General features: G+C 42.1%; 1 protein-coding gene across 10 annotated transcripts in view; it reads right to left on the bottom strand.

Moving 5' to 3' along the window:
- The window catches only part of LOC122564768 (probable voltage-dependent N-type calcium channel subunit alpha-1B), a 594,873-nt gene that overhangs the window by 345,656 nt on the left and 236,590 nt on the right, over window positions 1-12,627 (bottom strand). For all 10 annotated transcript variants that reach the window (XM_043719974.1, XM_043719969.1, XM_043719970.1 and 7 more), the window contains exon 6: window positions 3,934-4,109. In XM_043719974.1, coding sequence (XP_043575909.1) covers window positions 3,934-4,109 — 176 coding nt within the window. The remainder of the gene's footprint in view (window positions 1-3,933; window positions 4,110-12,627) is intronic.

The raw sequence follows: 12,627 nt of genomic DNA on the forward strand, positions 1-12,627 counted from the left end.
CAAGGCTTACACCAGTAAAAAAAATCACAAGAACTATGTTTATAACGTATATGAGGAAACTGAGCATAGCATATCCAAGTTTGCTGACAATACATTAGATAGCAAGCGATGAATAAGATTCAAAGAGACTGCAGAGGAATGTAGCCAAAGTAGGTTACATTGGCAAGCACATTGCAGATAGAACATAATATGGTGAAGTTAACCAATTTGAGAGAATCAAAAATGAAAGCCGAATGTACTGTAAGTGGTGAAATACTGAGACATGTTCAGTGAACTGTGTGGCATTGTACTGGAATTACAGAAATGAACAAGCAGTTGTTCCTCGTGGCTTAACAATCACGTTCAGCATAACTGAACCCAATGCTATACTCATTCAATTGAGTTCACACAATCTGGTATGGTTCCCTGCAGCCATAACCAAAAGTACTCTAATTACGGTCAATGGTGATTCCAGCCAATTTAAAACATGCTAGTGATCAATACTGGGACATTTAGATTAGATTAGATTAGATTACTTACAGTGTGGAAACAGGCCCTTTGGCCCAACAAGTCCACACCGCCCCGCTGAAGCGCAACCCACCCATACCCCTACATTTACCCCTTACCTAACACTACGGGCAATTTAGCATGGCCAATTCACCTGACCTGCACATCTTTGGACTGTGGGAGGAAACCGGAGCACCCGGAGGAAACCCACGCAGACACGGGGAGAACGTGCAAACTCCACACAGTCAGTCGCCTGAGACGGGTATTGAACCCGGGTCTCTGGCGCTGTGAGGCAGCAGTGCTAACCACTGTGCCACCGTGCCGCCCACCAAAATAATTTCTGATTATTTGGCCCAGTAATATTTGTGGAGTCTATTACTTATTAAAAAAACCTGTTTTTAGGGCACAGGTCTTCTTCATTACTCCATGTGTGCTGCCTAGAAAGGCAAAAAGCGCACAAGGTAATTGAGCATCTTAAGCTGCTGACATGCCACAAATGTCATTCCTGCTATTTGACGTAAATTTCCAACTGCCATTTCTCCAAGCACAGCAGTTATGTAAAAGATTTATTGGCAACACATGATGCATATTACAGTTAGTGCCAGCACAAGGGTGTACCTGTTATTATCATATTTCAGTATAATACACAAATGGTACGCTCTCACTGCAATAAATTTTGGTGACTGTACAAACCCTTTTACCAAGTAAAATCAAGAAAGCATCTGCAGATTAATAGCAAAGGGTCAAAAGAGGAAGATCAATAATTTTTCAATAGCAATTTGAGTAAGCAGGTAATATAGACAACTGTAGAAGAGATTAAACAAAAACAGAAATTGTTAGAGAAATTCAGCTGGTCTAGCAACGTCTATGGAGAGAATTTTTTTTTCAGCAGAATGGTCACCAGACCTGAAACATTAACTCTGCTTTCTTTCCACAAATGTTGCCAGACCTGCAGAAAGCACATTTGTTTTTGTTTCAGAGTTCCAGCACCCACAGTTCTTCGTTTTGTTATATCAGAGATGAACAGATTTTCAAGACGTCTAATTTCTGCAAAGTTGTCTCAGAAATGCCTTGTGATGACAATGCCATTCAGGTGTTGATTGATTTCTTCAATTAATATCTATGTATTCACTATAATCACTAAAAGATTTACCTGTTACACAGGTATTTTAAGATTACACAGCGATGGCACCCCTCCAAAACCTTCGGAATACACATTTGTCAGAATCAAGGTGCAGGAAGGTGTGAATTTGATGCAATGCTTGATAATTTCCCCATGCAAATGCCAGACAGTAACAGAAATTAAAAGATAGTAATCTTTTGCATTGCTGGCTACTATTTAGATGAATGCCAACAAATATTGCTAAATGTTATCTCTCTAGTTACCTATACCATATGTGATGCTCCTCTGAACTTCCCTTTTCTGTTTCTCCTAATGTTCAAACAATATCAGAGCCTTCTTTTTCTTTCACCCTAGCTGTACTCAAACTAAGGCTCTTTACATTATCTTCACTTCAAAGCTTTCCATTCCCTTTAGCACAAAACCATTGTACCCCTTACTTCTAGCAATCCTTTACTCCCCTTATAGCAAAACAACCTCTTTTTAACATACTTTATCTTAATTTTAGTTTGCAACAACAAAACAGAGCAAAGCAAATATCCTAAAAGCAAAAGCCTCAACTTGCATTTCTTTTAACATTTCAGGCTTTTCCCATCAGCAGATTGAATGTTTTTATGTTTAAGATTTAAACATTTCTAAAGGTTTAAGAGAACTTTTAAAACTATCCTTTTTAGCTTATTGAATGGTAAGCAAATGATATATAAAATTGCATGATATATAGTTTTGCATCACAGTATAAATAGAAAAACATATTATGAAACAAAATTATTAGGCATTCATTTTAATTGCCTGTGGCTGTATATCAAGTGTATGAGTGACTTGGTGCTTATGAACAGCTTAATAACAACTATAATGAAGGGATTGATTTTTTGCCCTCTAGCATAATATTATGGACATTAACAGAACTGATAGCTGGATTGTTATTCAAGGTCAGGTTCTACAAGATTGGTTATGAATTCTTTAATTGATCTAGTCTGGTTGAACAAAAAGACTTACAATTTCTGTTTACACCTGGTCGTGCAGTATGTTTCAAAATACAAAACATCATGAATTGTTGGTGACTTCAATGACTGTAGTTTAGTAAACAACATCCCCATGTCCTTCTATGACAGCAACGGCTCACAAATGGCCAAGTGATCAAAAACCATTTAATCCAATCTCCAACAGGTTCTTGAGAAAGAAATATTAGTCAGGACACCAAAATAGAATACTGCATTCACTACTGGTCTCCTTGCTTGTAAAAATGTTATGAAACTTGAGAAGGCTCAAAAACGATTTCCAATTATGTTGCCAGGGTTAGAGGGTTTGAGCCATTAGGAGAGGCTGAATAGGCTATGGCTGTTTTCCCTGGAGAACCAGAGGCTGATGGGTAACCTTATAGAAGTTTATAAAATAATAAGGGGCATGGATAGGGTAAATAGACAAGGTCTTTTCTCCAGGGTGGGGAAATCCAAAACTAGAGGGCATAGGTTTAAGGTGAGAGGGAAATGATTTAAACGGACCCTAAGAGCAACCTTTTCATGCAGAGAGTGGTGCGTTTATAGAATGAGCTGACCAAAAAGGTTGTGGAGGCTGGAACAATTAAAACATTTAAAAGGCATCTGGATGGATATATGAATAGGAAGGATTTAGAAGGATATCGGTTAAATGCCTCACAGCACCAGAGACCTGGGTTCAATTCCAGTCTCAGGTAACTGTCTGTATGGAGTTTTTAATGTTCTGCCCGTGTCTGCGTGAGCTTCCTCTGGATGCTCCAGTTTCTTCCCACATTCCAAAGATATGCAGGTCAGATGAATTGGCCATGCTAAATTGCACATAGTGTAGGTTATTAGTCAGGGGTGAATATAGGGTAGGTGAATGGGTCTGGGTGGGTTACTCTTCGAAGGGTCGGTGCGGACTTATTGGGCCAAAGGGCCTGTTTCCATACTGTAGGGATTCTAATTCTAATTCTAAAATGGGACTAGATTGATGTGGAATATCTGGTCGGCATGGATGAGTTGGACCCGAAGCATTTGTTTCTGTGATGTACATCTTTATAACTCTATGGGGCTAAGTAGGCAGCCCTTTGATTTGATAAGAGGGATCTTCATATTCACCTGAGCACCAGGAACAGACTGGCTACAGTCCTACATCTGAAAGATCAATTTCAAACCTATATTTTCCCATGTATACTCAAATTTCATTTTTCTTGTCCTGATGGACATCTCCAGACATAATTCTATCTCAGTCCACAGACCATGCTGGCACAAGACAACAGTAGGTCACCTTAGCAACCACAATGGCTGCCACTCGTAAAACTATGAAGTAAATGGTTAAATTGTACTTACATTGTACAGAATATCTGTCCACCCTTCCATAGTGATACATTGGAAGACAGTGAGCACAGCAAACAAGATATTGTCAAAATTTGTAATTCCATAGTTGGGTCCAGTCCAGTATCCTCTGCAATCCGTTCCATTTGGACATGTCCGAGAGCCACATGGAAAATCTGTCACTGGCTCATCTAGATACAAACAGAAGCAAACTGTTTCAATTCATGGTCAAATTTTACAAACTAGTGAACATTACAATGCTAGAATTACTTTAAAAGTCAATTTAGAAAAATTTACTTTTTTAAGGTATGTTATTATCTGTCTGTGCCCCTGGCTGTGCTACCAAACACAGTTCCCCAGCTGATATGTTTCAATCTTGTTCTAACCTACTCAACAGGAGACAGCAATAAAGGTTGAAGGGAGCTTGCTGCAATTGTTAGTTTTCCTTCCCTTGCTGTCACAGCCCCCAGTTTCCAAGAAAATAAAGAAATCTGCCAACAAGTAAGAAACTGCTTGTATGAGCTATTATCTCTCATTGCATGATATAACACATTGGTCTATCATCAGTACAACACTATAGCTTCATATAAAAGGAACTTATTCTGTGTAGGGACGGTAATAGGATACATGATCCAAACGTGAAAGGATCTAGTAAACTTTATTAGTTTTAGAGAAAGGTTCAAAATGTCCAAAAATATCAATACTCATAAGAAATGCTACAGGAAAGTTCATACAGAGCTCACAACCCTCATAAGACCACAATGTGTACTTTTCTGGGGAGTGACTGATACATACAGATCTCAAATAAGGTTTTGAGAGTCTCTGGCAGATACTTCTGCATCTAACATACATCTAGATGAATCATCAGGAATTACGTTCCCAATCCAATTCATTACAATACGTAGATATTTTACTCAGAAATACCACTGTGATGGCCCAGTGGTATTATTGCTGAACTGTTTATCCAGGAATTCAGATAAGATTCCAGCAACCTGGGTTCAAATCCTGCCACAGTAGACAGTGGCATTTGCATTCAATTTTAAACATCTTGAATTAGAATTCCAGAATCAAAGTTAAGATTTCAAGATTCAAATAAAAGTTAAGATTTCAAGATTCAATACTTGGAATCAAGTGTCTAATGATGACCATGAATCCGTTGTTAATTGTCAGAAAAAACCCCATCTGGTTCACCAATGATCTTTAGGGGAGCAAACTGCTGTCCTGATCTGGTCTGGCCTACATGTGACTCCAGACCCACAGCAATGTGGTTGACTCTTAACTGACGTCTGGCCAATTAGGGATGGGTAATAAATGCTGGCCTAGCCAGTGATGCCCTCATTCCAAGAATGAATATTTTTTTTAAAAAGCAGGAAGCAAAGCGTTTGTGCCATTGTGGCTGGTTTCAAATCTATGATCCAATGGAACAGTTGTTCCTGCACATGTAGCCTTCACAAACAAATACAGGACCTAATCAAATCAAAAACACAGTCCTTTCACTGTAAACGTGTTAAATTCGGAGAGCAAATATCTCATCAAGTGTTGGAACAGCAGAATTCTCTTCTGGTAGTTCACTGGTACAGTGAGTGGCAAGGGAATAAAAAATAAAAACAATTCATTGTCAGGGGAAGTCAAGCTGTAAGAAGAGAGAGGCAGCAGCTGCCTGTTTTTGAAGAGTGAGAATTTATTTTGGAAGGGGAACAATGAGATCGAAAACAGGATATATCTCCATTTAAATCTCATTCAGACAGTAATGGCAAATTAGTGATTAATTAATACCTTTTGCAGTAGATTTTGGAATTGAATGAAACAACTGGGAATGGTGGAGGTGAGTGGGGAGCGATGGTAATGTTAAATTAGCTTAATTCTGAGAACAGGAATGAATATTTCTGCATGTGATTAGCCCATGCCTCAGTGTTTCTGTGCAGACAATGATGCCACCTGCTCCTTTAAAATAATGCCTACATGCAGCCCATGGTATCTACAATGTTCGCTGACTGCGCAGACTGTGGAGGGGTGGATGGGGGCTGGGGGGGAGGCTCTATTGTGAATAACTAAAGCTACTTAAAAGAAGCTTACACCTTTTAAAGAGAAGGTGCATTGTGGCTGCAGAAGATGGTGGGAGATTTTTGAAAAGTGGATGCAAACTACAAGAAATGGCAGAACATGTCAGACAGTGATCACCAAGCTGACATAGCAACACTGAAGGCATTGGTGCAAGTGGTGGAAAGAAGGAGAGGCATTCTGTACCCAGGGAGAGAGCAGCAGGGATCAATGGAAAGAGGTAAAGACCCAGGCCAGTACTAGGAAAGTTACTCTGAGAATATGGATGCAGCAAAGGAAGAAATGTAACAATCTGATGATTGATGATGATCAATGACATTTCCTGTCATCAACTGCACCATTAACCTAATCCATTTTGTGCATTCTCATCACTCACTGCCAACGATCTCTTTCAATCAGTATCAATTCATATGGTTTCCTGCAACTACTTAGCTCTGTTACAGGACTCTCAGCCACAAGCACACACCCTTTATACACTGACAGCAATTCAACCATGACAGTTACATCACACCAATGTATTGCAGGACTCTCAATAACACACTTTCTTGCCTCTTTCCTGATAATGTAGTAAGCAACTGCAGGCAGCAGGAATAGATCCAGGTGAGAAAATGTAATGCCAACATGTTGTTACAACAAAGTCTGGAAGCATAGCTCAGTTCTTCTTTTAACCCCTGAGGTTGGTATAGCTACTTTTGAACTTTTAAAAGCTTTTTTGTCCCCAACTCAATGTGTACTTCAACATGTGAAATAACTGCAGAAGCCAGTATCCCACCATCAAGTCACTCTTTATTTACTAGTGCATTGTACACAAGCTGTAGCCAGCCAGCTCAGAGTCAGTCCCCCGAACTGAGGAGATTCTAACCACCTGCTTATGTTTTTTCTGCTTTTCTTTTCTAAACCTGAGTCTCCATGGAATTTGGGAAGTGCTAGATTATTGCGAGTTGTTAAGAGTTCAGCCATGGCAGACAATGTGCACGTTTCTGCAAATAAAGACCAGATCTGGATGCGTGTTTTCAGGGACTTTGTGGTGGGAAGAAGTGGAATACTCTTTGGAGGGAATTTCCTGGTTATAAATCTTTATTCAATTTCCACCACCAGGAAGAAAGGAAACACCCGAGTGGCCAGTGACAAGTCGTGCCCTTCATCTCCTGCTTATGTTGGTCAGCCGGGTTTTCCTAACCGGCCCAGATTAACAACCCCAATCAAAGATCCCGTAACCAACAAGTTCCAGCCAGTTCCAATCACTACACCCTTCATCCACTAAGTCCAGGGATGGAGGCCCGGTCTTTCTCCTATCTTGTAATGTTTTTGCTCCAGGTCCAGTTCCTCTGACTCAGACTCTGACATGGGTGACGTGTACCCGGCCATAGCTCGTCTGTTGCATCTACAGGGTCTTGGGAGAGTTTCCTCCTCTGTTTCCTGTGGTAACATTATCAAGGTTGCATCCATCTCAGACTCTGAGCTTTATTCGACATTTGATGGAGGGGGAGAAGCTACAGTTTCTAACAGACCTTCTGGTGGATCTGAGGGGCCAGGTATGTTTTGCTCCTGCTCCGTTTGTGTTGTAACAGCTTTCAGGTGATCCACCTGTTTGTATCATCTCCCCGAACTTTGTATGTCATGGGACCTGACCTCACATCAACTTCGCCTCGCATTTGTACAGGGGCATTCTATGGCTCTGGCACCAAACTTGATCTCCTGAATTAAATTGTCTCTCGCGCTCAGAGGAGGCAAGTGGCCAGCATTGATGTTCTGGATGCCGTTTCACCTTTCCCCTCAGGTCCGGGAATATCAGGTTTAACCTGGTGTAGAGTCTTCTTCCTATCAGCAACTCTACTGAAACTATTCATGTTATTACATGAGGGGTGGCCCTACATTTGAACAGGAACCAGGACAGTTTTGTATCGAGTGATACTGTAGGCTGCTTCTTTAAGCCTGCCTTCAATGTTTGGACTGCTCTTTCCCCTACATCATTACCAATGGATGGTATTGAGATGTTCCTTAGTGCCAAATGCCATTTGACTTCAGGAAATACTCAAATTCCCTGCTGGTAAATGACGTCCCATCGTCCGTAACCAATATTTCCAGGAGATCATGTATAGAAAACATTGCTCTTGGCTTCTCAATCCTCATCCTGAGTTTCCCAAGTGAACTCTATGCACATTCAACCACTTTAAATGGGCATCCACAATGACCAGGAACATTGAGCCCATGAAAGGACTGGCATAGTCAACAAGCAACCAAGTCCACAGTTTTCCTGGACATTCCCACGAATGTGGGGTTGCTGCTGGTGGCAATTTCTGTCCATGTTGGCACTGTCGGTACTGCCCTACCAATACAGCTGTGTTGGCATCCAACTCTGGGCCACCAGACATAACTTCTTGCCAGCATCTTCATTTTAGAAACCCCTGGATGACCCTGGTGGAGTTCAGCCAGTATCTGGTGGCGACCTTTACTCAAGATAATCACTCTTGCTCACCAATATGCCGTCCTATATGGTGATCTGGTCGCACCAGGTTCAAAAAGGTTTCAACCTTGTTTGCGATGGCCTTTCTGTTACCCCTAGTGCCACCAGCTGTTTTTGTTTCACTAGGACAGGATCTTTTGGTGTCCCACAGTCAGATATTGTCAGCAGTAATTGGAAGGGTATCCAGGAAGTTTAAAACCAAAATGGACTCTTCCAGGGGAGGCACTACCATTGGAGTATCTGCCAGTGGGAAGCGACTCAAGGCATCTGCATTAGCCAATTGGCTTCCTGGATGGTGTTCCAATTTGTACTTGAATGCACTGAGAGTAAGAGTCCAACGCTGAATTCTAACAGAAGCTATGGGCGGCACCGCCTTGTCTACCTTCAGCAGCCCTAGCAGAGATTTGTGATCAGTAACTATGACAAAGGTACTGGTGGAACTTCCTCACACCAAAGACGACCATCAAATCTTCCCCCTTTATCTGGGCATATTTGCATTCAGCATCAATCAATGTCCAGGAAACATATGCTATTGGGTGTTCCTCTCCATTGGGTTACCATGAGCAAACACCAATCCGATACTGCACTGGCAGGCATTGCATGCCAGCACCACATCTTGCTTCGGATCATAGAACATAGAACAATACAGCACAGAACAGGCCCTTTGGCCCACGATGTTGTGCCGAACATTTATCCTAGCTTAAGCACCCATCCATGTACCTATCCAATTGCCGCTTAAAGGTCACCAATGATTCTGACTCTGACACTCCCAAAGGCAGCCCATTCCATGCCCCCACCACTCTCTGGGTAAAGAACCTACCCCTGACATCCCCCCTATGCCTTCCACCCTTCACCTTAAATTTATGTCCCCTTGTAACACTCTGTTGTACCCAGGGAAAAAGTTTCTGACTATCTACTCTATCTATTCCTCTGATCATCTTATAAACCTCTATCAAGTCACCCCTCATCCTTCGCCGTTCCAATGAGAAAAGGCCTAGTACTCTCAACCTATCCTCATACGACCTATTCTCCATTCCAGGCAACATCCTGGTAAATCTTCTCTGCACCCTCTCCAAAGCTTCCACATCTTTCCTAAAGTGAGGCGACCAGAACTGCACACAGTACTCCAAATGGATCGTAGTGGGCCAACACCTTAGATGATGATAGCTGCTTTTTCACTTCTCTAAAGGCTACTTCTTGGCTACACGACCATTTCCAAGGCTGACCTTTTCCTATAACAGGTGTAAGGTGCCAGGATGGAGGCCAGGTTACAACTTAATTTTCCGTAATAATTCACTAGCCCTAGGAAAGACCTCAGCTCCGGTACACATGTGGGAGCCAGGGCTCTTTTGGTCATTCTCATTTTATTTTCCAACAGGTGTAACTCGCTTTTGTCATCTCTGTAACCCAGTAGGTCACTTAAGGCACATGGAACACACATTTTTCCCATCTAAGGCATATGCCCACCTGGGAGAAATGTTTAAGCACTATGCCCAAGTTCTCCAAGTGCACTTTATTGGTCTTCCCTGTTATTAGAACATCATCCAGATAAATGGCAACCTGGGGTAGCCCTTGCAAAATGTTTTCAGTGGTCCACTGGAAAAGGGTGCTGGGTGATACCTCAAATGGCAGCCTTGTATATTGATGTAAATCCTTATGGATGTTAATTGTAGTGTACTTCTGGGAATCCTCATCTGCTCACAAATACAGGTAGGCATGGCTTATGTCCAGCTTCAAAAAGGATAGTCCTCCCACCAACTTTGCCATACAAGTCCTTTATGTGAGGGATTGGGTATTTATCCAGCTGTAAGAAACACAAAGGCAGACTGAGCCATCAGGCTTCTCAATCTGTATGACTGGTGCTACCAATTCCGCAACCTGCACTGGTTTGATAATTCCTTCGCTCTCTAGCCACTATCTTTGCCTGCAAGGCAAATATCACTGGGTGGCCTTGCAAAATTCTCAGATTTGCTTCCTGGTCAACAAATAAAGTGGCTTTGGCCCCTTTAATAGTCCCAAGCCCTTCCTGAAATACTCCTGGGCATTTCACTAGAACTTCACTGAGGCAACCATTTTCTAATCGAAAAATGTTGAGCCAATCTACGGGAATCTTTCTCAATTAATTCCACCCCAATTGGGCCTGGCCTTTTTACCACTAATCCATTGGACTTTGTACGTGTGGGTTAACTCCCACTCTCATCACTGCTGGAGTAACTGCGTAGAGGCTGATATCTCGTCACCAAGTACATGTGCACAGTACACTGACTGTAGCCAGCCAGCTCAGAGTCTTGGTTATAATTCTTGAGTATCAGGGGATCGAAGGTTATGGGGAGAAAGCAGGAGAATGGGGTTGAGAAACTCATCAGCCATGACCGAATGGCAGAGCAGACTCAATGGGCTGAATGGCCTAATTTCTGCTCCTATGTCTTAAGGTCTTACAATCTTATGGGCAGTTGCAAGTTAATTTCCTAGTTACATTTTTTTCTGAGGAGATTCAGAATCCCGTTTATTTTTTTTTCAGTCCTCACCTGAGGAGATTATAATCTCCTGGTTATATTTTCTTTTCTTTTTTTCTATCTCCTGGGTATTTTTTTAATACCATTTTCCCCTGCACTACCGCCTAACATCTCCTGGTTATGCTATATTTTTGTGTGTGTGCAGGTGTGAGACACTAAAATGGTTTTTTTTTTTTCTCTCTCTATAAGATCCCCACTACCACCTAACTGCAACTGCGGTAGTGTTTATATTTTCCCCAGCACCCATGTTGTGTAGGTATGAGACACAGTGAAAGACAATGGGTGTACAAATCTTTATTCAATTTCTACCTCCAGGAAGAAAGGAAACATCCAAGTGGCCAGTGACAAGCAATGCCCTTCACAGAGGGCGATGTTGCATGATCAAACAGTAAAGAGAAGGGCAGGGATTAAATCAAAACAGAGTTGGAGGGAGAAATAATGCACTTCACTCCCTGCGGTGCCCACCTCTCCCTGAAAACCTCAAGGGTGTTGGTGCTCCCTTTCCAGGGACATCTGGGCTCTGACATAACCACGGAAATAAGCTATCCGCACAAGTGGCAACATTAGGATCTGAACCAGTACCTCCTTAGAGTTTGGAACCTAAAAGCATTACCTTAGACTGCTTGGTCATGCCAGTAGACACACAGCTCTGGGATTTTTTTTCTGTTTTTTAGCTCTCAGTGTGAACAAAACCTCTGACATTCCTGTTTATTTTTTTTTACCCCTACACTACTGCCCAACTGCAGAGTGCTTATTTTTTCCCCAGCACCCATGTTGTGTGTGTGCAGATGTGAGACACAGTGAAAGACACAAGGTGTACGAATCTTTATTCAATTTCCACCACCAGGAAGAAAGGAAACACCCAAGTGACCAGTGACAAGCTGTGCCCTTCACATCAGAGGGCAATACTGTGTGATCAAACAGTAAAGCGGGGGCAGGGATTAAATCAAAATAGAGTTGGAGGGAGAAATAATGCACTTCACTCCCTGCGGCGCCCACCTCTCCCTGAAAACCTCAAGGGTGTTGGTGCTCCCTTTCCAGGGACATCTGGGCTCTGACATAACCACGGAAATAAGCTATCCGCACAAGTGGCAACATTAGGATCTGAACCAGCACCTCCTTAGAGTTTGGAACCTAAAAGCATTACCTTAGACTGCTTGGTCATGCCAGTAGCCACACAGCTCTGGGTTATTTTTCTTTTAATCTTTTTTCAAAACAGTGAAGGAGAGGGCAGGGAGAAACACCTGTTTTTTTTTTTGTTTTTTTTTGTGTGTGTGTAGGTGTGAGACACAGTGAGAGACACAAGGTGCATAAATCTTTATTCAATTCCCACCACCAGGAAGATAGGAAAACACCCGGGTGGCCAGTGACCAGCACTGAGCTCTGGGTTATTTTTTTCTTTTTTTTTCTTTTTTTCTTCTTTTTTTTTCTTCTTTTTTTTCTTATTTTATCCCCAGCACCCATGGTGAGTGTGTGCAGGTGTGAGACACAGTGAAAGACACAAAGTGCACGAATCTTTATTCAAATTCCACCACCAGGAAGAAAGGAAACACCCAAGTGACCAGTGACAAGCTGTGCCCTTCACATCAGAGGGCAATACTGTGTGATCAAACAGTAAAGCGGGGGCAGGGATTAAATCAAAATAGAGTTGGAGGGAGAAATAAT

The sequence above is a fragment of the Chiloscyllium plagiosum genome, chromosome 30 (assembly GCF_004010195.1).
Source record: "Chiloscyllium plagiosum isolate BGI_BamShark_2017 chromosome 30, ASM401019v2, whole genome shotgun sequence".
Classification (NCBI taxonomy): Eukaryota; Metazoa; Chordata; class Chondrichthyes; order Orectolobiformes; family Hemiscylliidae; genus Chiloscyllium; species Chiloscyllium plagiosum.